At 40.0% G+C, this 26,414-nt stretch overlaps 1 protein-coding gene across 5 annotated transcripts in view; it reads right to left on the minus strand.

Annotated features, from left to right (window-relative positions):
- The window catches only part of aldh6a1 (aldehyde dehydrogenase 6 family member A1), a 90,930-nt gene that overhangs the window by 48,004 nt on the left and 16,512 nt on the right, over window positions 1-26,414 (minus strand). For all 5 annotated transcript variants that reach the window (XM_022237458.2, XM_087146522.1, XM_022237459.2 and 2 more), the window contains exons 6-12: window positions 25,899-26,022; window positions 23,915-23,945; window positions 23,141-23,288; window positions 21,635-21,816; window positions 19,635-19,764; window positions 3,683-3,864; window positions 1,340-1,519 (exon numbers count right to left, since the gene is read on the minus strand). In XM_022237458.2, coding sequence (XP_022093150.2) covers window positions 1,340-1,519; window positions 3,683-3,864; window positions 19,635-19,764; window positions 21,635-21,816; window positions 23,141-23,288; window positions 23,915-23,945; window positions 25,899-26,022 — 977 coding nt within the window. The remainder of the gene's footprint in view (window positions 1-1,339; window positions 1,520-3,682; window positions 3,865-19,634; window positions 19,765-21,634; window positions 21,817-23,140; window positions 23,289-23,914; window positions 23,946-25,898; window positions 26,023-26,414) is intronic.

Genomic DNA, 26,414 nt, shown 5'->3' on the forward strand with positions numbered 1-26,414 from the left:
ATAAATGTTGTGTTTGAATGATACAATCTCTGCTTGAGGAGAGGGCTTCCAAATAAACTGGGGAATTTCACCAGTGCCAAGAAACTTGCTAGTTGATTTCTTTTCAGCCCTGTGCCAAAGGGAATGTTTATATTCATAGGATCCCTTTCATACATCTTACCATCAATCAATTTCTAGCAGGAAGTAGGCCAGCTTATTATAAACACAGCCTGTGCCTACTGTTGATACAAACAATCCAGATCCCTTTACTAATCTGATTCAAGATGCTCTCTGGTAAAAGGATCTTTATACACAGGAATCCATGAAAGGTTTGAACATGACTTGCTTGAATATTCTTCACATATTCTCTACGGCATACAATTACATCCTGGGGGTATGTACATGTAAAAAAGTGTAAAAATATGATACAACTCATGTGCATGTATCACAAATTGTAGGACTACTGACTGCTAAATTGTTAAAATGGAAATGCCTGACTGGCATACTGTGAACCAGTGGTGCCTTTAAACTCTGCAATCATGACATAAACACTTGGGAGAAAAATAAAACATCGCAGGAGAAACTACTGATAATCAGTTTTGCCAGATATCTAAGACAGAAACACATTCATTTTAGCTTTTCACCCTGGACTCAATTTGATAAAGATATACATGTACATATATGTGCTGTACATGAATAAAGACTGATGGATGTCAGCATGAAGCCTTCGAGGATTTGTCATGGATGAAAGTCCGCATTCTACAGTTCCCTAGACACACTAATGACACTGCATGGGGTTATGTGCCATTCCAACACATTTCCCAATTCTGACCTTTGATACCAGTACCATAAAACTTTTCAGTATAACTGTAAAGACTACAGCAATGACTTTTAATATAATACAAGAAAGCCAACTGAAAACCCTGTAGCATATGTATACATCAAGTACTAAGGGGGTAACATAGGGATCAGATATAGGTGTCCAATAAGCTTCTTGTATAGAGCAAATACAGCCAAATGAAGATATGAAAGAAAGGTATGCAGAGTAGATAGTGTGGTTCTGTTGAGAGGCTTTATAGAAATCCACAGAAGTCCTTATACAGGTACATTTTGAAAATGGTAAAAGCAAAATTAAAAAGATACATCTTTTTCCAAGAAATGCTCAGGTACAAAAAATGATGCATGGCTTGAATAGTAAATCATAAAATGTAATTCAAGGGGCACTTGTACATAAGTTTGTATCAAGTAGAATTTACTTGCTTGCTTAAATTGCTCAACAAGATTTCAAACAAATTCAGCATGCAATCTTCTTGACATCAAAACTCAACAAACTTCAAAAATCTATTTGAAGATGTCTTACCTGACCCACATCAATCCTTTCTGTATACTGCCTAGCAGTGGCCCCATTGGTGGTAAAGATGGCAGTACCATTGCCATACATGTTCTTATTGATCAGATCAATGGCTTCATCCATGGTATTCACTGTAATAATCAACAGCACTGGGCCAAAGATCTCCTCCTTGTAGCATTTCATGTTTGGCTGGTTGTGAGGGAAACAAAGAGTAAATGTGTCATCATTTCAAGTTAACTGCTTTAAGTGCAGTTAAGAACTTATGACAGATTTAACATGTTACTGTATCACCCAGTTAACTGGATTGAATTGTACTCTACCGGAGAGACAAAAAAATCATGCAGATTTCAGTGAATGTGACCTGGCAGTGTGGCATCATGGTTAAGGTCTGTGACTTGTGTCTAAAAGGTTCAGAGTTCAAATCCAGACACTGGCTGGTAAAGTACATGTACATGTGTAGTCTTTGCAAGTCACTTCAATTGGCAGTGTGGCTGTCACAGCTGAATTAGATGGACTAAATATTTTCTTTTTCTTGAGTTCCTTCTCTTTTAGGACCATGGTTGCTGTTGGTCACAGTAATCCTAGTTTAACCCAAATTCTGTCTTTTGTTTAGCCCTCCGGTCTTATAGTAGAATGCACGGGCATGCATGACTGCATCCTTAGTATTTATTGAATGTAGATGTGTGTATATACAGTAAGGTTGGAGGGAAGTGGGCGTAGCTGAAATTTGCTACATGTTGCAGTAGAAGGAACACGGTGTTTTGAGTTCATGCTGACATAGCCATTTTGGTTAGCTTGTGCCATCCCTTGGCTATCAGCTCAGATGATTTTCGGCTCTGTAAAGTCTAGGGCGTGGCTCGGACAAGCATAAGTCGGCGTGACAACAGCAGTCGCAAGTTACACTCTGTGATTTCTTTACATTGAATTGCTTGGATGAAATTATGTGGAACTTGATTAATTTTTGCCAACACTAAAAGAATATGATTTTGGAAGCTGTATCTGTTTTCTGGTATGGAGTAGTTTGGTTATTTTCCATTCTAGATGGTCTTTATATGTTGAAGTATATGGTCTGCGAAGCACTGATGTCCTTGGGACCCTGCTTGTGAGGCCTGAGAGCAGTTCCGCATTTACTGTTCCACATTCCAAGTGCAGCCTGTTCCACAACCTGCAGTCCTTCCTGGAGCCTGATGGTTCTCTGCAGTGTCGTCCTGTCCTGTGACTGTCTTTGCTCCTGTGACTTGGATGATGGGTGTTGGTGGAATCTGCCGCAGCTGTGACAAAGCTTCCTAATCTCCCATAAATCCTTCATTTATTATTGTACTAAATTCCTAATAATTTTTTATAATTTCACCGAGTTGGTCATTTCCATGGAAAATGTGCAGTATTTGATTCTTGATATTTGTGCACCTATTTGCATTGTTGCACATCTTTAAATGAACTGTTTACTGATTGATGTACATGTACTGGTTTCACTTTGATGTTAATTAACAAGTGATATGGTGACACAATTTTGGCATTAATTGTTACACTTATGAAAGGTTTCGTTTTGCTTGGAAATTGACACTATTCTACTTTCGTGCATCTTTGACTTTTGTACTGTCACATATGACTGGATTGAGTATTGAGAAGGTTAATTGATAGAATGCTGAATTAGAGGTTTGACCTGTTGATCAGAATTTTAGACTGTTTTTGAAATTTAGGAAAAGTTAAACATATTGCTGACAACTGTATATGTTGTGAATTAATGGATTTGAATCGCTGATATTGATTGAATTAAGCATCTTCCATTGATTGGAGGAGTTTAACAGTATAAAATAGAAACTGGTTGGTTTTAACTTTTCAGATTTGTAATTAGTGGAAGTGATTCACTAATATTTAAATACTCACAGCTCAGGTACCGTGCACTGAACTATTTGAGGCATTTTTAGGAGACTCAGACTATTCCACAAGTAGAGATTTCCCCACAGTTCCAAATTGAGTATATTACTTTGAATAAAATTAGGTGTATATTTTGTACATAATTCAAATCGGTGTGTTGCCGTGTTGTTTTTGCAAGAGCCCAGGAAAACTGGTGAAAGTGGCATTGTGGTTTAAGTCTGTGACTTGCGTTGTAGTAGTCTTCGCAAGTCACTTCACTGTACATCAAGTTGTACTTCATCTACCCATGAGTATAAATGAGTGCATTACTAGCTGCAGCGGGGTGTAGGGGAATTCTCAGATTTTTTTTAGAGCCAAAGGAACTTGGAAATAAATACCAGACTAACAAGCCAGGTTGGCTTTGGACACATTTTACATACTATGTTTATCCAAACCAATTAAATCTCCTACTCCAGTGAATCCCACCCAACTTACCTTGACATCTGACAGGAGAGTTGGCCCAACAAAGTTTCCCTTCTCATAGCCAGGTACTTTGATGTCTCGCCCATCCAGCAACACAGTAGCTCCTTCTTCAATTCCTGACTGTACCAAGTCACAAACCCTATCCTTAGCAACCGGTGATATTAGAGGGCCTAAATCAGCTCCAGGCTGATCACCTGAAGGGATAAAGACAATTTATGGGTTTCTGAGTCAATGAGTTCTGAGTCAATTTGATGTTTTGAGGTTAGGAAACCACAGTTTTTATTTCATTTGTATAAATAAATTAAACATTTACAATTAAACAAAATTAAATTTAAACTATGTTTCTGGAATATAAAGTTGTCAAATTAACCCTTACATATTTCTTCTGTCATTTGAATAATTACAAAACATCCTACAACATCAAATGTAATTCAGCATTGCTCATCTTAATTAACGTTTACAACTGCAAGTATTTGTTATTTGTTCATCCACCAAAATGGCCTAGCAATAGTGTTAGTAGGTGGGGTGGGTGGAGGGAAAACAAAATCCTCATTTTGCAGCAACCAGCTTTCCTGGTGGAAAGTCCCAACGCACGTGCAACACCTCCGGGTTTCACACTTGCTTTCGTGTACAGTGAAAGAAGTGGACCGTAAATGCCATCTGCTTGTACATGTACATGTTGAGCAAAAGCTGTTAAATATTCTTCTTCAACAGATGCATGGTGAATGTAGGGAATGCTTTTGTCTTCTGTGATAAAGAGGAATCGGGACCCATAAATTTGATAAATGCTGTTTCCAAGATGTATTTTTTTTTTTTTTTTTGCGTTGGGGAGATGTTAATTATATATAACGGTTTGCCCGTACGTTGGGTTGGGCAAACCGTTATATATAGTTAAATGCTGTTTCGTGATTAATCTTTTCTTTATTTAAGATAAAACTTGAACCATGATCAGTCAATTACTAGTATGTTTTCCCCAGTAAGGGTCAATGTTGAAACTGTGCATGTACCTATACTATTTTATGGATCATGAAGTAGAAGGCGTTAGAGTAAGAGACCAACTTTCCTCTCCTATACCTACTTGACCCCCTATCCCCCTACCTACCCAGGACCTCCACTTCCAACCCTATCCAAAAACCAAAAAAAGGTTCCCCTGTATACCTATCCGACCCCTGCCTTTGACCTCGCAAAACTAGTCACCGATGAAATCTAACCCGGGTGACCAAATCTCAGTGCCGTAGTCAGAATTAGAGGCACGCTCAGTGGTGAAATCTAACCAGGGATAATAGGCCAGGCATTTGATTTTGGTTGTTAGAAAAAATGAAAAATATCGTCACTTATATTATAAAACCAGAACCATGTTAAACTAAACTTACATCGTAACAGACGACTATGAACGTCTCAATGCCCACAATGCAGAATAAAACGTTGTATATGGACCTTTTGAACCTGACAGACTTGTAATAGCAGATCCTGTAGTTAAAAAGAGCGACAAACATACGCAACACTGCTCGCCTATTTTTTATAATCACGTCAAGAAAAATGTTTGTTGATTATGCTTTCAAAAACATTCTGCTACGGCGTAAATCATGTCTATAAATATCAGGGTTCCAAATTCACGACGGCCAGTGCCGTGATGCCCTTTTACTTGCCTTGATGCCCCTCAGAAAATTGCATTGTCCACGGCCACTTTTGCTGTGCCCTATGCATACTTTGGCCGTTGTGCCCTTTCCAGTGAGTTGTCAAAATAATTAACAATAAATTCAGCCCAGCACTAGCAGCGAGCTGTTACTATAGTTTTGCGCACCCCCTGCGTTACAGGCCAAGCCACGTGTGCGCAACATAGACTGTCTAGAGGGGGTAGCGTTGACTGTTCAACTTCATGTAGCAATGAACATTGTGCATGCTAGCAAGCACAGACCCGCACCCCTTACGGATTGCTAAGCGCAGTGTCCCATAATGCATTGCTGCATATACCGCTATTGCACACTTTCGCATTGATCTACTGCACGTGCGCAAGCACAAACCCGTACCCTTACAGATACGTGTAGCTACCCTAAAATATGTTATCAAAGACAAAACTCCTGAAAATATCACTGGACAACAAATCTGCTATCAACTTGAAGACCCTACGATAGCTATTCTCGATCACATCAACTTTGCGGCTTATAAATACATCCGTACGCAAACGAACAAAAAGTCAAAGATTCCGCCAAATATACTTAACGCTTACAAAGTCAGTCACGATTTAGACTACTTGAATGAATTGGACAAAGTTGAATACGTGGTTAAACCTGGGTACACCGACAAGACGCGCATGTACGTTAAGTTACATAATGCAACTTTGTTGTTTGACCAACATGAAAAACAAATAATGCAAGATAAACTCGGTATATATTGGTAAACTTTGTGATGTGGTTTCTTTGATTTGTCCCAAAGATGTACACTACAGCACACATGGATCATTACCTTGCGGTGCTAGTGTTAGGCATCGAAACGAAAAGGTTGTTTTAAAGATTAATAAATGCAATGTCATTTTGGATAAAACAGCATTGCAATCGTTATTGGGATCTGAAAGCGACTCAGAGTAGTTAAGGTTTAAAGTTTAAACATGTAAGTTGGACCTTGTTATCCTTGTGATAGCGAGGGTTTTTTTAACGTCCTTAAAATAAACATTTTTAAAACAATGGATGGTTATTACCTATTGCCGTTTACAAGAGAGTTGTATGGTTTATATAACGAAAAACCTCCCAAATCAGCATATGTAAAAATCGAAAAAGACACATCTTCACGTAAACAAAAGATCGATTTTGAAATGCCGAGAAAGCTAAAAATCAGAAATATCGATGAATTGACCTTTTACGCCAAGACCGAGCCAGGAAACCTATTGCAAAATTGAAACAATGGATTTATTAACAAACTAAATGTTTTAACCGCGCAAACATAAAACCGCATATATTTAAAATAAAAGTCATGATTACAAACATGTACCCAAAGTTGGATTTACAAGATGAATCAGAGGCAACTAAAATCTACCACCTCCAAGATCGAAGACATCCATGGGCAAATCTTACGAGAGCGTGACGCACATGAGACTTCTTACAACAAGATCAAACGGGTGCTCACCGAGTTAGATTACATAGAATATGGAGTCGAAGCAGTGGGTGCCACTTCAGCAGCCATAGGTATTCCTGCTTTATTGGGGCCATCACCGCACCCGTTGGGCTAGTGATGGAAGGTATTGCTATCGACGAGTTTGGAGCATACCAGGGTTCGAAATTCGTTTTTTAGGGGCCTAGGCCATTTTGGCCTTGGAGAAGTCAAAATTTCCAGGAGCACAAAGGCCACTTAAAAGGGCATGGAGGCCATTGTCAAAAATTGATAAGGGCCCAAAGGCAAATTTGTCAAAACACAATCTGTTCAACCTCTAAAATGCATTCTTTTGCTTTACTGTGGAAAAAAGTTGACAAACACCAGGAATTGTTATACTCTATGAACAGGGCATAAGTTGCACATATATGATTGTCAAATTAATTAAAAAATTTTCCCAACACTTGAAAATGTGTGCACATCCCTTTTGTTGACTTTTAGACTTTCAAGTTACCAGCTAAATAATCTACACTGTATCCAAGAACCCTGACGTCCCCTTAGGCTTCCCACCCTGACATGAAAACAAGAGCAATAAGGGTTAAGGGTTAACAAGTTCTGCTGCCCTTTTACTTTTTTTTACCCTTTACTTTTGTTTGTTGCCAGCAATGCGGGTGGGAGATATATTTGGATGCCTGCATTGCTGGTGTGGCCGCATCTTCACCCGGCACAGATTTCGGGAAATCATGGTGCCGTCAACACTGCCAATCTCGGAGCTACACACGGTGACACCACCACTTACCCATGCATTAAAAAAATCAAATTTCTTGCATTTTGTAGCCGAGTTGCAGAGCTCCTTTTGAAAGGAACGTTTCAAACATTCTTTCTGAGGCATTGTCGCGTGTCGTACAAACTGACAGCGGGCCAGTACCCATAGGAAAACTTTGATTCCACGTGGCTGGTCTGCGTCCCTTGAAGCACGTACTATACGTGACGCAGATCAATACGGAGTGCATTGGTGGTACATGTATATGCAACAATGCATTATGGGACACTCCGATTAGCTACACGTATCCGTAGGGGTACAGGTTTGTGCTTGCGCACGTGCAGCGGATTGATGCGAAAGTGTGCAGTAGTGGTATATGCAGCAATGCATTATGGGACACCGCGCTTAGCAATCCGTAAGGGGTGCAGGTCTGTGCTTGCTAGCATGCACAATGTTCATTTCTACATGAAGTTGAACAGTCAACGCTACCCCCTCTGGACAGTCCATGTAGCGCACACGTGGCTTGGCCTGTAATGCTGGGGTTGCGCATAACTATAGTAATAGCTCGCTGCTTAAGAAATTTTATATGCCATATACCATGTGGGCTGTACAAGCCCGATCACTCGTGGTATGGTCTCACCAACCAGTACGGCCGGCGAGTGCTAGCGCTGGGCTGAATTTATTTTTAATTATTTTTACAACTCACTGGAAAAGGCACAATGGCCAAAGTATGCATAGGGCACAGCAAAAGTGGCCGTGGACAATGCAATTTTCTGAGGGGCATCAAGGCAAGTAAAAGGGTATCGACGGCAGTGGCCGTCGTGACTTTCCAACCCTGGCATACGCTTTACTAAAGTACCCCAGATTGGCTCACTAAACCAAAAAGCATGATCAAATCAAATCAAAACACTATCGAGGAATACGTCTCTCACGCTATCGAAGACGGCGACGTGTCTCAAGAAGAGTTTGTTTTGATTTTGTCAGAACTTAAGAAATTTAACAAGATGAAGGAAAAGATACATTCCAACACAACGACAAAGTTACAAGAAACCAAGACGATGAGCAAAGAAGAATTTGACTGCCAAGTGCAAGCAAAAGCGGAAACTTTAGCAGCCGATTTAAAAAAAGACCTTATTAAAAAACTTGGCGAATAACTTTAACCAAGTCTGTCTCTTATCAAGAACCACCTCCCTCTTATAAACCAAGGGAACCAATGGCACCTGCTCTTTAAAACCCTTTATTTAAAAGATGTGAGCCAACTTTAGTCAATTGGCGATTGTGGTTAATACAGACAACTGGTTTAGTGCTGTATTTCCCAATTTAACCTCGGCTTACAAGTTACCGAGAGTGAAAACAGATGAAACTGTTAACCGTTGGACCTCGGATCCTATATCGTCTTATCAAAACCAATTTAATTTTGTGGTCTAAGGCGTTACAACAGCATGTGGAGTAGGATTTGATTTACTGTCCGATCCGAATCCATACGTGTCTGCGTCGTTTAATTTTCACGTACATTACATGGTTAGAAAAATCTTTTATGATTGCATCATGCCTATCCAAGCGATGACATATTTGACACGTTGCACAACAATTACCAACACCACAAGTTTATAGACACCTGCCGACTGTTTAATGTCGATTCAAGTACTGTATCAAACCTATTAGGGACCTCTTATTATTACAATGAAAGCTACGTAACGGTCCCAGGCAAATATTACGATGCCCATGATTTACACGTAACAAACGGCAAATACGCGGGCCCTACTTACATGGGCTTCAGTTGGGCAAAACCACCTAAAGGCTTTGGTCACACGAGTACCTATACAGTGACTTGGATTACACAGTCTGATATAGTTAAATTGGCCTGGAGGGACTTTATTTGGAAAAGTCTAAATTAACCGACGTAGGATTGACAAAGGTAAACGAATTGATCAGAGATTCAGAGATCAGAGCGCTTTTGGGAGCACAAGCTCAGACAAAAACAAGTGTATTGGCACATGGCACCGGACTACACGCTCAACAGTAGTTTATTACGATACTGGAATCTTTGATTAACTCGGAGCCAAAACTGGAGCAGTCGATCGACCAGTTTCAAGATTCTTTTTACAGTATGCAAAAAAGCCTTTAAACTTTGTGGTCGCACCCGGTTTATACTTGGTACCCTCGAACATGGACCTACGTTTGAAGGCTACAACAGTAATTTGCAAATTGCGACAGTGGAATGCAAACAGGTTACGTTCCAACAGCAGCTACCACACTACTGACTAGGGTACTGATAACCAAACTAAAAGCTGCCAAAATGCTTATGATTGTGACACCCTGTTCCCTAAACAACACCTGGATCTTTTCACGTAAAGTCAAATTACCGTCCATTACCGCGTTGATTGTTTCTTTTGATGCGATTGATCTGGCTATGTATCTGATTGGTATTTGTGTTGATGACTTCTAACCTGCCTCGTCCTTCCACTTCTAGATCGTCCAACCGTTCTTGAATTTCCGAACGTTCTCCTTCAGATTGCACTTCTTCTAATTCGTTTTTGACTTGTTGAATCTTTGTATCCAATTTTGCCCTGGTTCAACACGAGCTCTCCTTTTACTGTCTGTAATGATTGGTCCAATGCCAAAAGCTCTCTATAGTTTAACTTTTCAGTTTGAGCTTCCCGGTTTTAAGTAAGCTCTTCTACGATGTCACTGACTCGATCTGATTCTTGAGGGAGTTCTTGCATCGATATTTTCTGGTTTAACGGTTCCTAACTCCGATTGCGCTTGTAGGACTTTTGTTCCATAATTGCAATATCCTAGTATATTTTTTATAAAAAGTCTAGCGGGATATTTGTTAGCTTTAGTATAACCAGCCTCTCTAGCATATTTTTTCAATCGTTGAAAGATTTGCAAATTGCCCAGGTCTTTTCTTTTGGTGAATAGCGGTACATGTACCTCTTTAAATTCCCCAATTGCTTTATAAATCAAATATTGGCCTTTTCGATATTCAAAATTTTCATAATTAAATAATGTTGGTATATATTTTCTACCATAAATTTTTAAATTATTATACAACTCATCTACTAGAGGAGTAATTATAAATACTGATTTTTCCCGTATCTTTTCTAGGTTTTTAAGTCTTTATTTCACTTGGCATTATAAAAGGCGTCACATTCTACGTCGTCTTGGTCTTTTTGGTCCTTGGTTAAATCGTCAAGCTGTATCTCTTCCAGGTAAAATCTGCCTTCTGCCATGTTATTTACCTTACTTTATAAAAAACCGGTTTTACTTTAGGGTCTGGGTTTTACTTTACAAAAACCAGTTTTTAACCCGAGGGCAAACTAGCGGGCAATATACCTTGCGCACCTAGCCAACCCTGCGTAGCCGCTTGATACGGCAGTTAATTTGGCCACGTCTTCCACCAACAGTCAGTTTAATTTTCAATAGTTTATATAATAACTGTGTATTGACTTGTCGTGTCTTTTTATTGTAAATGGTTTTATAATTTAAGGGTTTATAATTTCATGCTACAAATTATTCCACTCAGTTATATTGAAAATCCAAGATAAGAAAAAGCAATCAACAGCGTAGCGGATTCAAATATGAACAGTAACGATACACCTACCGAAAAAAAAACATGTCTCCATGTCGAGTAGGAGTTTCTACCAACTTACGTTGAATCTCTGCTAAAATCAGCTCGCATTTCTGCCAACTGGTCTTTGATCTGTAAAAGTTCTGGCTCCATGTTTTAAAATAGACGTTTATAAATTTAAAATAAACATTTATAAATTAAAATGGCTAGTGCTTTAATGATTGTCGGAGGAGCTATAGTCAAAGCATTGGCATTCACTGGTTCCAACTTTTTATTCTGCAGCCAGTTGAAAAATCGAGTAGACGAAGAATGAAAGCGGTATGATCTTGCCTTGGAACAACTGGCGCAAGCTAAACAGACCTGGGAACAAAATCCCATTGATCTGTTGGACTTTTTAAACGAACATATGAAACAAGAACATACGAGTCAGCAACAGTTTATAGATGTGAATGAGGCGTTGCGCGCTTAATCAGAAGTGACTGGGAAAAACGTGTTGCCTTTGCCACCTGAACCAGTTGCCAGATTTTTACGAACCTTCGGAAGATCAGAAAGTTTGTGAATTGGTGTGGATTCTAGGAGGAACTGCGTTGGTTGTTTTTTTGTCGTAGAGGTTTGGGTAACTTTATTTAAAAAGCTTTAAATTAAAAACCTTCACTTTAAAACATGGACAAAGGAAAAGCATTTTCAAAAGTGTTTTACAGCCCGCAAGGTTTTTGGAAAGGCGAAAGTGCCATAGACCAGTTACACGAAAAAAACGGTGCAGATAAAAGCGCAATAAGAGCTTGGCTAAAAAAGCGAGTGATTTGGCAAATTTATTAACCAGCTCCTGAGTACGTACCCAGGCCGATGACGTTGCAAAAAGAATCGGTAGAACTCAACTACGTGCACCAGATTGACGTGTCATATTTGCCTTGGGACCGAGTCAGGAGTAAAACTTATAAGTACGCTTTGACCGTAGTGGACGTACATGTAGGTTCCAGATACAAAGAAGCAGAACCTTTAAATAGTAAAACAGCCGAACAAGTCGCAGAAGCTATTAAATGGGTTTACCGTAGATCACCGTTGACTTGGCCTAAATTTGCGATGGTGGACACGGGGTCGGAGTTTAAAGGTGATTTAAAAAAAATGCTGGTAAAAAATAAGGTTGAAATTCAAGTGGGTGAACCTGGTGTTCATCGATCTCGGGGAATAGTTGAACGGTTCGATAAGACCTAGGCCGAACGATTGTTTGGTCATCAGTATGAGAAATGTTAAACATTGATGAACGTAACATGGGATGGGTCACAAGGTTGCCCTAGGTTATAAAAGAGCTAAATGAAGAAAAGACTAGGTTAATTGATAAAAAGCCTGAGGAAGCCATCAAGTTAGATCGTGTAAAACAAAAGCCGTCTGCTCTCGTCCCAAAAAGAAGAGAGACAGAACTTCCTTCAGACACTGTCATCCAGTATTTATACTACCCTGGTGAACAGGAAGGTGGTACTGTCAGAAGGGCAACCGATCCCGTTTGGAGCATGGACGTGTTTCAAGTGGAAAAATGCACAAGTCAGTTTAAGCGGGTCCGGGGTAAAAAGGTTGTATTATTTGCTCAGGGGTCCAAAGTGGAGTTTTGTCAGAGAAGAGCTTCAAATCGTGCCTGCGGACACCAAATTACCGCCTTCTTCCAATATACAGTAATGACCATAGGCTAAAGTATCTAACCCATTAGGTAGTAAGTAATGCTTTGTATCCAAAGGCAACAATTGTGTAAACATTGTGTAAAGTTTTTCTGCGATCTAATGTGATGTTGGGTCGTAAAAACCTGCTTACAACTAAACAATGCTTCTTTGTAAGCTTTGTGTCACAGTTGCTTCTTAGTCATGACTTTGGTTACGCCTTTGGCTTTTTTCAAGCTAACTTGGCCTTCGAGTAAGATCGAATATTTGGAAGTGAACAAACCACTTCTTTCACCAGTTGGCTGCCAAATTCGTCTTTCATTTTGCCAGTGACTTTTTTTGTTTTTTGGATCATAAAGCCCGTGTGTGGGCGAGTAGTTTGAAAAGTCGAATAGGTCACACTTTTGACCTAGGTAACCGTGTAAGTCCTTGGTTTGAATCTGAACGAGTAAGCTATCGGTGTTGTTGTACAACACACAAACGTCGTTGCCAAAGTCTGCTTTCAAAGTGTTGTAGTAAAAGTCATACATCAACGTTTTAAAAAAGTCGAGTACACTTACGCCGCAATAGATTGGTTTGTTCGAATTGGTTATTATGCGATTTCAACAAATTAGAGATCGCACTCTGGGAACGGTGTGGTCGATTTATAGTGAAACTTGGTAGGGTCTTTAACTCATTCAAATTTTTCGATGGGTGGATACTGACTCATAGCCCAACCATTCAAGTTATTCGCATCAAGGTACATTATGTACGACATCAGTTTGTTTGAATCATAGTCTTTTAAACCGGGGTACTGGCCTTTGCGTAACGTTTTGCTCCAACCCTCAAAATACCGCCGCGTTTAGCCCGTTTGAAAAAGAGATGATTATCAATGTCTGTCAACAGCTCGAGTTGAACGTTAGAGTGTTTCAACGGCGTGTCCCACGACAGACCTGGTGACGTAAAGCAGTTGGCTGGGTCTAAGCCGTAATTCATTTTGCAGACCTTTTGAAAGTTTTCAAACACGCAGGCGAGTAATAACGTATCCATTTTGACATAGAGATCGTGGTAGTCTCCGAGGGTTTGACACCTAAACGTTTGCCATACATTTTTGGCTCTTGAGTATTCTTCTTTGGTAATGGTCTCTTGCTTCAACGAGCTATAAACGCGTCTAGAGGTGGCAGTTGAGTTTCTCCAAACTTTTCAAACGAGTTTACATACTCATATGGATAGCCCCCTTTCTCTAAAAGCAACTCTGTGTTATTTGGAAATCTTTCATACAGAAAGTTAAAGTCCTCTCTGGTGCAGTTTTCAACCAACCAATCGAGTGAAGCGGCCATAAAATGAAACAGGTCTAGAAATCTAAGCTGACCAAAAGAAAACGAAATGTAAATCTTGGTGTTTTTAGCAATGACGTGGAATTGACTTCCATTGAACACACAAGCACCCTGCAAGATCAAATGGGCATCGTATTTTTCCAAGTTGTGTAGCACGACTGAATAGGCGTTTAGGCATGAATAGGAGTTTGAGATTGCAGTTTGTGTGTGCTGGGCCCCTGTATGTACCTGTTACATGGTATAGTGTTCACGAACTTTTCTGAACCTACTGATTGGTTTCTCGCAGCTCATGCAATTGTAGTCGATGTAGCCGCAGTCGTTTATGAAACTAAAATCCATCTTTTGGATTTTAGTTTTTGGCTCGGCTGGGATACTACAAAGGCATTGCAATTCTTTGGTTGGGTCATTATGCCTTTCACAGATCCAGCAGACGTTTTATTCGTTGTGTTAAACTAGAGGCTTTGAATTGGCGAACGTTTTGTTAATTGTTTTCGTTTCTTGCGATAGCGATGTTACAAATGAATGGCTGCGTCTTGGCCTCGATATGTTTTGTGACTCGTACACACACCGTCACATCGCACGACCACGTAAGAGTAACGTTTTAATTGTGTTAGTTTGTTCTGGTGCAAGACATTCTAAAACAGATTTGAAATCTGTGTAGATAACGAACAGGGCATCTTGTTTGTTTTTGTAGTTTTCAAATTTGATTATGTTTGATAATTTTTTGGGAAGTACAACTTTGGAAAGTGCTGCAACTATTCCTTGACAGTCTTCTTTGTGTTGGTCTAGCCTTTGTTGACTTTGAAAGTGATGCATACAATTAAAGGACCAATATTTTCTACCATTGTGATTGTTAAAATCACCCGTCAACCTAGAGAAATTTTTAATCCAACAATAGGGAGCTTTTTCACCACGGTTGAAATAAAGTAAGTTAATGGGTTCTTCCTTTTTTCTAGACTTGTGAAGTACATACAAACCGTCTTTTCCGGTGTAACCAAATATGTCTATCGCTAAGTTGTTTTGTGATTCGACACTTGCAATCTGTGAAATCGGTGTAGAAAAGTCCACGTTTGTAAAATTAAACCATCGTCGGTTGTGTACTCTGTAGTTTATAATCTGGATTGCTTTCGAGTTGATGTTTGACAATGTCTGAATATAATTCTAGAGTAGCTCTTATTGCCCAGCGTATGCACTCTTGATCTTTCTTATTTTGAACGTTGATGATTGCTGTTTTAACTGCTACTTCTTTAGGAAGTGGAATGTAACTGGCACTGACAGGATTATAGCGCACCACGTTGATATAAAACACAATAACTTTGTCAAATACCCAGCCAGAGCCTCTTTGGGTATGAGCTTTGACATCTTCCATTTGTTTTTCTCTTTGTGGTTTTAATGCATTTTTGACCTCTCGTTCGTTAAACATCGTGACATTTTTACTCGTAAACACACCAACTTGGGTTTCCGCTATAGGCCTTTCTATTTTAAACTGAACCTTGATCGCAGTTTGCAACTTTTACATTCCTATCTCGCTAAATTTGGTCAATGCTTTCTTTTCGATGTAACTTTTGTAAATGTCAAAAAAGTGTACCAAGTTGTCTGTAAAGAAACTAGGCTTCAGTTCCCAGTTTCTGTAGTTACCCTGAAAGCGTCGGATGTTTTGAAGGTCTATCTCTGCAATCGCTTCCGGTTGAGTGTAGGCTTTAATTGCGGCAATGAAATCTTTTCGAAGCACGTTTCCGTTTGCACCTGTTGTCATACAGGGTATATCGTCTTGCGCTACCTGTAAGAGCTGACGGTAAGTTTTGCATTGCAGGTTTCTAAAAAAATGCTGGCTTGCTTGAATTGCATGTATGACCTCTGGTTTCGTATGGCCCTTTCGAGCAGGTGGAGGTAATGGTATGTTATGTCGCTTGACGAAGTTGGATAACAAATGACTTTTAAATATGATTAAAGTCTGATAACACAGGACGACGTTGTAGTTTGGCATTTCTGTTCACCTTTATATATTTGTCTTTTTTATAAGATTTATTTAATCTTTTTTGTTAACCTCCTTCTCTAATTTTAGAGGACAAGGTGAAATTAAACCTCCTTCTCTAATTTTAGAGGAGGAGGTTATTTTACATTCTATAAGCAAGTTGATTCGGTAGTTTTACGTGGATATTTTCTACGCGTGCAGATTCTTCAATTAGACTTATGTTTTTATGTTCGCAAGAAAGGTCCTGTGGTATATAACCTTTCACATTACGCGCTATTTCCTTTGTACATGGAGGCCTGCATTCCAAACAATTGTATTTATATCGTTCATGTTTGCAATAATTTCTATGTCTGCTTCTTGTTAAACATTGCAAGCAACATTTACTGATTGTTTGGTAGAGTTTTAATTTAAACTCAGTCAATGGTTTGTCTTTGCAACAGTCGCTACACTTCTTTGTTTCCATTTTTGAGTGTTGTATTATACGAAATATTTTTCATTTTTCCAGCTTAATTTGCCATGTCTATTAAGCATGTGAATTGGTCTGCGGGTAACGGTGCTGCTGGTAAATTATAAGTTATGTCTACTTCTTTGTCGAGTTCAATTATTCAGCCCAGTTTTTTTACTTTTTCATCCACGTAAGATTCTGGCTCGGGATCGTTTGGTGTTCTAATCTCATTTTTTTAGTAAGAACCATAGCTGCTCTCGTTGCCGTATACAAATACTAGATAAGATTCACCAATTAAATCTGGGCAGTTGATGCCACAAAAACAATCGTTGCAGCTTTCACAATCGATACAGAGTTTACATCATGGTGTACATTGGATACAGTTTTCACAGCACTCACAATTATCAGAATGATGACAACTGATACATTGTTTACAATCAGCACAGATCTCGCATTCGTTACATCTTTCACAATCGTCGCTTTTGGGCAATTTTTACAATCTTCACACATTACGTAGTTTGTACAGTCATTGCTGCTTTCACAATCGGTGCAAATTTCACACTTAAAACAGTTTTCACAGCCACTGCAAGTTCTACAGTACATTCAGTGCAAGACTTACAATATTTGCAATCTACACAATCGTTACATCAATTGATATGAAAAGAGTTTAAACAATTTTTGGAATCAGAAGCATCTATCACGTTAACAGATTGACTTGTGTTTTTGCAAAAGTAACAATCGACGTTGGTTTTTTTGTTTGACATTTCTACTCTCGGCGTGAAAGTCGTGAAATTTTTTCTTTTTTTTCTAACAATCAAAATCAAATGCCCGGCCTATTCTCCCGCGTTAGATTTCACCACTAAGTGTGCCTCTAATTCTGGCAACGGCACTGTGATCTGGTCTCCCAGGTTAGATTTCACTGTGACTAGTTTTGTGAGGTCAAAGGCAGGGGTCGGGTAGGTATACAAGGGAAATTTTTTCGGTTTTTGGGTAGGGTAGGTAGTGGAAGTCCTGAGTAGGTAGGGAGAGAGGGGGTGGGGTAGGTATAAGAGGGGAAAGTTGGTCTCTAACTCTCAAATGCCTACTACTCATGATGCACACTGCTCATGACAAAGTATGCTGCATGGTAATGAGGACTTTTTCCCCAATGTCTGAACAATGTCATAAAAAGGTATTACAGAATGGAATGACTATTGCATAGTCAATCAGTTCAATGACTCAAAAACATGACTTGAGATGTGTGGAATAGTAAAGCATGATGACTGAGATACTAGTAAAATCTTTGGCAACTTGTGGACTTTGATAGATCACAGAAAACGGACTGAATTCGTGGAAGGAACACTTTGAAATGGAAACATCCACTGCTTGAAATGGAACTTGCAAAATTTCCCACTAAGAACAGCTTTAAAAAAGAAAACTTAGTATAAATAAGTAGTATAAATAAATGCCTGCACGTACCGAAGCCTTTTAAAATGCCTGCTTTTAATGAATGAATTATGCTGGAAATACACTAAATTGCACCACTCTACCACATGGTTGGGTCATTCGCACCAGTGCCAACACTTGCCAGCACTATGACGGGCATGAGCCCCAAGCAGCAGTGGCTGGCACAGCGCAGCGGTGCGGCACACACATTGGCCCTTCACACATGCACCGTACTAGCAGTGTACACACACTGGCCCTTCACACATCCACCGTACTAGCAGTGTAATCAAGACGCAAACAATTTCTTACACATAATGCTTACTGCTCTTACTGCACACATAAGGAATTCAGTCTGTGAATATGCATAGACACCTTGAGACAAGGCTAGTACCCCATGGTGAAATTATCAAACCATGGCAGCATAATGGAAGGCTAATTACATATTTCTTGAATTAAACAGAACCTAGCAAGCTTGCTGTACCAGAGCAGAATGGGCCCTTGAAGTGTTCAATAAAGAGCAAAGTTTTCAGTCACAAATATGCGTTTTAATGCTCAGATTTTATGTTAACTTTCTGAATTTTGTCGCATCACTGCCAGATAAAATGACGGGTCAACGTCCAACATTGACCACTTCCTGCCACCAGCAATTTGCATATCCAGGATGAGTTCCCGAGGGGTTTTCAAAATTTCCCGTTTTCAAAATTCTTTAAAAATTCATAACTTCATTTACTGGATGCTTACACCCACACGAATGACTGTCTGGTGGCTACTCTAATCTGACAGGCAACCTCTATTGACGCCAAGTATTGCAGCCAGGCCTCCCATCCAGTAAAGAGAGCCCATATTGTGCAGTGTTGCCTAATTTCCTTTGTTTCCGAAATAGGCCCACTTCAAATGCGGCCACATTAGCGTGCAACGGTACTGTATCGCTTAAAGCTGGAGTGCTGGAGCTCTTTCGCCCACGCTGATAATCTGCAGTTCTGAATGCCACAAACAGTGTCTACTGTTTCAAAACAAAGATTGATTACCTCCACTAATGCTAGCTGAAAATTGATGGCAATTCCCAGCAGCTCAGTCTTTTGTTCCGAGTACAGTTTTTTGTTACAAGGCCCAGCTCCTTTGTTCGATTTTGGGCACCCCGGCTATGCGTACAATCCCAAGGTACCCAGTACCAGGAACCCCAGAGGCAAGAGGTTAACATAATGTGATCAACGACTGTTGCATGGAAGACCTACTCTATGACTTCACTCTACATGTGCTGTACATTATGATTTCATACACGAGGAGTGACACATGAATTGTCCGTTGATTAATCAAGTAGCAAGTTTTTCAAGACAGTGCTGGTGGGAAATCAAGGGAGAATGCCATATTTATTGTGTGGACTTTTGTTTTCTAATTTTCACTACAGAAAATGTTTTAAAAAATTGGCAACATCGCAGCATATTTCCAACCAATAGTTGTTTTCTTTTCTTTTTTTTTGGTGGGGAAGTATGGTTGAGAAAATAGTTTCCATGTATAGTTTAAAACTTGCTTTATCATGCTTACTAAGGTATGAAACAGAATTTGAATTTCTGAAGTGGAAATTGGGATTTAGCGAAAAGGAAAAAAACCTGTTTTTGCAACAGAAAATCACTGACTCTAGATCTCTATCTACTTTTTCATTGTTCTGGCCTAAAAGTTAGATAAAAGATTCTGGACCTCAGTGTTATCTTGAATTTATTCCTTACCTGCATTGACTTTCAATTTCTTGGCTCTTTCTATCAGATCTGGGATCCATTCCTGGGAATCACCAACAAAGACAGCAGTAGACAGGGCCATGCATCGCTGGCCAGCTGCCCCAAAAGCGGCACCACAAAGCTGTAAGGAGAAACACAATACATTGATGAGGAAATATGTTTAATATGGAATGGCACAATGCAAGAACAATGATGGTATGCCCACTCATCCATATAAGGAAACTTCAAAAAGTAAAAATGGTGCAAAGAAATCTTAGATCTGGTGGGAACTGTAAGGAGAAATTAGAGAAATGAGAGAGACAGAGAAAAGGTTCAAAGAAAAATATACACAAGGTAATTTCAGACCACTACATGTACATGTATGTCTGCTTAAATAATAAGGATCTATGAGTGAATCTGTAAACTTTTCTGGCTCTAATGTCACCTAAGGTGGAAAGTACCATTGGATCATAATAAAATGGCTCCCCATATGACACTGAGTGATCTGTTTCATCCTAATCTCTCTCTAAACTAGAGTGAGAAGCCAGTCTTGACACGAGTAAACTGTAAGAAATGATGATCATAAGGTTGAAGTATGCCACTGGAGTTTGAAAGGTGTCAAGCTTTCTTCAGAAGTGGCTACGACATCATTAGGACTGATGTTAGGAGTAAAAACAAAAAGCGGAATTAATATTAAAGAATGTCATGAGAAGCATGCAGTTGAAGTGGTAAGCATTGCTGATGCAGTAGAGATCGGCTCTGACTTGTTGTGTTTGAGTAATAATCCTTGCCACCAAAGATCATATAGCGCTGAGGCGCAAGATGGGTAACTCTGCCCAAAAGGTGTAATCACCATTGGCGCCATTTGAGCAAGCGATACGCCTGCACGGTTCACGGTAATGCACCAGGTGCACGTGCCTGTGCATTAATGTGCACTGCGCAGGCGTATCGCTTGCTCAAATGGTGCCCATGTGATTACGTTGCTTTACATGTATTCATGGTGAAGTTCTCCATCTTGCGCCGCTATGCGCCGCTATACGATCTTTGCTTGCCACCCATTCTGTTGATTGTGGAAGCCTCATTACCTCTGCTCTCAAGCAATTCTCTGATCAGTCTCATCACTTGATGACTGACCTTGGCTGAACTCCTAGATTTGTCCCGTAGAGGTATGTGTCCCTTCTTGTGTGTATGTTTGGCTAATGTCGAGTCCTCTACCCTGCGTTGCATGTTCAGTAGCTGTTTTGTGTCTTGACAATCTTGTGTTTAGGGGTCAGTAGTTTGCCCTATGTACTGCTCACTAAAGCTACATGGGATGGAGTATCCACAAGGGGAGTGATCTTTAGGTAATGGATCTTTGAGGTGGCTTAGAATATCTCTTAACTTGTGTGACTGTGAGGTCCCAACTCCCACTCCCCCTTGTTGGTTGGCTTTATTGCATAGTGTAAGAACTCTGTGGACTAGTGTGTTAATAACACTGTTCTTGGCTGACATGTAGTATTTTGATGAGGAAAGGAGATACAGGATAGGAAACAAGGGTGAACCCAAAGCTTGACCATTTTTTTGCTCATGGAACTTTTCTTGCCACTCTAAGTATATGGAAAGTGAGGTACATTTTGGTAACATCAACAACATCTTACCACAACATTCTGGTCTTTTGCTTAAGGGTTGGATCATTGCTTAGGGCTTTGCAAATGATATTTCAAGCCATGAGGCTTGCAAATAAGATGGTCAAGTTATGGGTTCAGCCCTGTCTCCTATCATGTCTAACATGTTCATGGACCACTTTGAGGCCAAGGACATAGAATCATACCCTCTGAAACCTGTCGTTTGGTCCAGATATGTTGATGACACTTTTGTTGTTTGGTGACATGGCAAAGAGGAAATTTGACAGTTTCCTCAACCACCTCAAAAGTCAACATACATGTAACCACATCAAGTTCACCACGAAACGTCTCCAAATCTGTGATTTAAGCTGTTATTAATCAAATTAAAGTGGTTACTGAGGCACTGACCTGATTTAGGGTGTTTTCTTTATTAGCATCTGGCATGATGACACCATGATTCTTAGCACCCATATTGGCTTGCACTCTTTTACCATTCCGACTGCCTCGTTCATGGATATAGATACCAGCCTGGTCAGACCCCACAAAAGAGATGGCCTTGATGGCAGGATTATCACAGATGAAATTCACAGCTATGTGTAAAACCAAAATTTAAAAAATAATATTACTGTGTTCTTTTAAAATGGTGTTCAAATTCTTTCCACACTTTCTTGCTACTGTTTTCCAAAGGGAATTTAAGTTGGTGAAAACATCTCCAAAGTTGAAATGTTCCAGTTGTTCCTTGAACATTCCTTTGTGGAAAATTGCATTTTCCCTGCAGGGAATTTGTTCAATTCCCCACATGAAGACATTGTTACTCTTGCAGAAACATACTTGTACAAGATTTGAGAGCAAGCACCGGACTCGGTAGGTCTTTTATATGGCAACAGGCAATGTGGAACGTTCTTTAGCATTCTGACTTCTGAGGCACTCTCTAACATCTATTACAACACTTACAACCTTCAGATAAATTCAAGCTTTTTACTAATATTTATCTCTGACATTAATTGTACCTAAATACTTCTACTCTCAGATGAGTAGTACTATGGCATCTTTATTCTTCAAAATATGCAGGATCAAACATGTCTGTCATTTACACCATGTAGAACTTGCACATCACTACTGAACTACTGAACATGTACAGTGTACATGTACATTGTGGCGTGTCCCGATGTCACCTCCGCCGCTGTCCATCTGGGGCAGGCGACTTTCCTCAGGTGACCTGGGAAGGGGATGTACCCTGAGTAGGACCTCGGCCGTCCTACAAGCGGTCTAATGAGAAGGCCGGGGGAGCAGACTTGCGGCAGGGCAGTCTACCACCAGGCACCAGGGGTACACACTCATGTGCTCACACACACACCACAAACAAACAGTATCCAAGGGGAAACGAACCAGTGACTAGAAACAGCAAATACACTGTGGTCTTGACTGGTATATTTATTCTTGTACCTAGGGGCACCTTATAAGGTGTTTGTTCCAAACAGGGTTGACAATGGCAAAATTCCCTCTTACGCCCAATATCTGGGGTTCCAACTCACCCTGGTACGAGGCCCAGCTCTGTTGTCTTCAGGCACACCAGGCTGTGGGGTTCAAACACCGACTCAGGGTCCAAAGCAATGAGGAATGGAGGAAAAGCAAGACGCAGCGCACACAAGTTTGCGACTAAACAGAGTGCAGCAACAGAACAGGACGACAGCGTGTGAGCCACGGGCTTATATACCCACGCCAGGTACCAACTCCCTACACAATTCGTGCGCAGCACTATGAGCCTGAGCCTGCGTACCAGTTATACATAAACTTTAACAAGTCTTACCAGCTACAATACCAGTATGTATGCTTCATACAAAGAACTCAATTGTTTCTTCTCAGTGATCACAAAAACTTTCACATAACTTGTCTAACAAAAAAGGAACTTACCATCATGTTGACCGTGGATGACATTAACTACACCATCTGGTAGTCCAGCCTCTTTAGCCATCTCAACTAGCATCATACATGCTCCTGGATCACGCTCAGATGGTTTCATCACATATGTATTACCACATACAGCAGCTACAGGAAACATCTAAAAGGATGTCAAAGAACAAACATACTAGGAATAATCTGAGATCCATACACAAACTGAACATGGACACTAGCATACAGAGATCATTACTAGGGAGGTGACCTACGATGACAATTATGTTTGACACTGTCACTGATAGCTTTTACTAGAGCACAGTGAGCACCATTACCAGAAGAATGACCAACAACAAATATTTTGAAAACATCAAGTTAAAGTGAGCATGTCACATCAGACTGTGGACTTGCAAGTGTAACAAGTGCACACAGTAAGGATTGTTCATACATGTACACATCATCACTATTTAACTTTTTGTGGTTTATGCATTTAAAATGCATGATTGTGTTAACATTCTGCCAAGTAAGATTATCTATGGTACAGAGTTTCCACTGAAGGCTGTTATTTGGGATGCTACAGCAATTGGTAAGAGTACTGGATTACTAAATGTATGCGTACACGTATAAGTTAAAACAACATAACCATTGACAGTAACTGCAAAATATTTGCGTGTATGTACAAGTAAGTATATAAAACCTCTCTCATAACAGTGATGACTGGCACTGTTTACTACTGATGGTAGACTTGAGCACAAGGCCAATATGAATGGCAAGATTACAAACTGTTCTTACCCAAAGAGGAATCATTGCTGGGAAGTTGAATCTACAGATTAGAAAAAATAAATAAATTGAAGCGGTTTGATATTTCTTTTTCACATGGATGTGATTTTACTCTTACCAACACCACCACCCCCTATGCACAGTTTTGTTGTAGATGTTCAGTGTGATGTTCTAACTTTACTGTACTTGAGCTGGGCTTACAAATGACATCTGTCCTGGCAAATTTACAAGCACATAGATTGGCAATTCTATGCATAAGTGGAAATTGGTCCTACTCTTAACCACTTCTTGCCGGGGACTTGGGGATGGTTAATATGGGTGGCCGGGGTCTCTGAACTCGGACAAAGGAAACAGGGCCCTGTAACAAAAGAATGTACTCCGAACAAAAGACCAGGCTGCTGGGCATTACTGATATTTTTTCACTCTCAAAAGTGGTGATAATCCAGCCTCGTTTTGAAACCGTATACCAGGGTTTGGGGCATTGAGAGCGAGCGGATTACCACCGGAGACAAAAGCGCTCCACCACAGCAGCAATGAGCCACACAGCACCGCTGCACGCTAATCTGGCCCCTATTGAAAAGAGATCAGCAGTGCACTAAGCCAGGTTCGTGAACAAAAGACAGTTATACAACACCGCACAACCTGGGCTCTGTTTACAAGGCTGCTGGCCTGGCTGAAATACTCGGGCGTCAATGAAGGTCACCTGTCAACTTAGAGTAGTGCCTAAAGATTACTTGGAGCGGCTATAAACGACCGTTAAATGAAATGATGAATTTTTGAAGGATTTTGAAAACGGAAAAAAACAATCATCAACATTGAAAAATGCCCGGCATCAAGTGGTTAATCATCATCATGATCAAGTCAGCCACAGGCAGGCTTCAATACAACTACATGTACCCCACTCCATCTGCTCTACCACATGAGGGTGGCAAGTTTACCATTCATCTAAGGTGGAAAGCCTGCAGTAGCACCATGCAAGGATATGATCTCTTTGTGAGTCTGTATGGTTCTGAAAAGAACCGTGAGGAATTCTCAGGTTCTCTCGAGTTCCTCACGGTTCTTTTCAGAACCATACAGACTCACAAAGAAATTGTATCCTCACAAAGAGATCGTATCCTTGCATGGTGCTACCAAAAGCTTTCCACCTTAGTTGTCTCTCAACATGAATACATGTAGCTTGAAATCCCATTCACCATTCATCTCGACAACAGTGTCCTTTTTTAGCACCCCAATACAGGACATAACTTAACTACATGTACGTGTACATGGTCTCTCTTCTTCTTAGCATATTTTGGCCCCCCACTGAACTACCAGGTGAGCACTAAGCTAGAGTTGTACTGACAGTGCCCTACAAGCTGCATCTAACATGCCACTATTACCCTTGGGAGATCACAGTAAAGGACATCCTTGGTCACTATATCTGGACAAGAAATACCAACAGCTGACAGCAGCATGTGAAAGAGAAGGGGTGCACGACCATGCTTCACAACCATACATGTACATGTAGATGCTATAGCGGCAAGAAAGTTAGAGATAACCTCTGGAGACATCTCAGAATTCCAGAGCTTCTCCATGTCATAAAGAGCCTTCCAAGTGTTTCCCAGTAATCAACTGATAAAAACACAATACTGGATCTAGTGGAACCAAAGTTCCAATCCAAAAGGCTTTTACCACTTTCTTGGGTACAATCTATCCTTTAAAGCCAATAAATTCATCAGTTACACATACTTTCAAAACATAACTCATTTCAGAGCATCAGAAAGTTGTTTTTGAGTAACTCATTCAACCCTAGGAGAATGGAAGTCTGCCTTGGAATGGTGATAGTACAGAACTTTTTCTTACTCTATCAACAGCGAGAAATTTCTTCCAAAATATGTGACAAATCTGGATTTTAAAAAATGAACTTCACCATTTAAAATATCTTAATTGAACCACAGCCTTGATTTAAGTTAAAGAAAAGGAATGTTAAATTAACAATGAAAAGCAGCCATCTTACGGTGTAATTCCAGCACAAACACCCAAAGGAACTCGCATTGTGTATGTGTCCATGTCCTTAGCAATGGAAGGCAGTGTCTCACCCAGCTGAAGTGAGGTAATATTGCATGCGTGCTCAACCACCTCTGTTGAAATAATAAAATGTTCTCTTGTCATTCTTGGAGAAGTTATACGTGAAGTTAAATGTAGTTTCTCCCTGGAAAGGGTTAGCTTATTATTAAGAGATGTGTGACCAGCCTACGTAAACCTTCAAATCCAACAATTAAAAACCTTTTTCTTCTCACTTTCATTTACTTCTGTTGTAAAATTGTCAAAGTTCAGAAAGTATTATACAGAGCAAGCGAGAGTTTGTCATCAGGAAGAAGACAATGTTACTTTTTGTTTCTAGAAGCACCTCTGTCATACTGCCTCTTTATTAATATGGGTGATTCACAATAGTACGCCTCCAAGAGTTTGCAACGCATTGACCAATCACAGTGTGTGAAATCTGTTGAACAAATGCGCATTTGGAAAGGGT

This window comes from Acanthaster planci, linkage group LG01 (genome assembly GCF_054643075.1).
Source record: "Acanthaster planci isolate LZ-2023a linkage group LG01, COTS_SCS, whole genome shotgun sequence".
Taxonomy (NCBI): domain Eukaryota; kingdom Metazoa; phylum Echinodermata; class Asteroidea; order Valvatida; family Acanthasteridae; genus Acanthaster; species Acanthaster planci.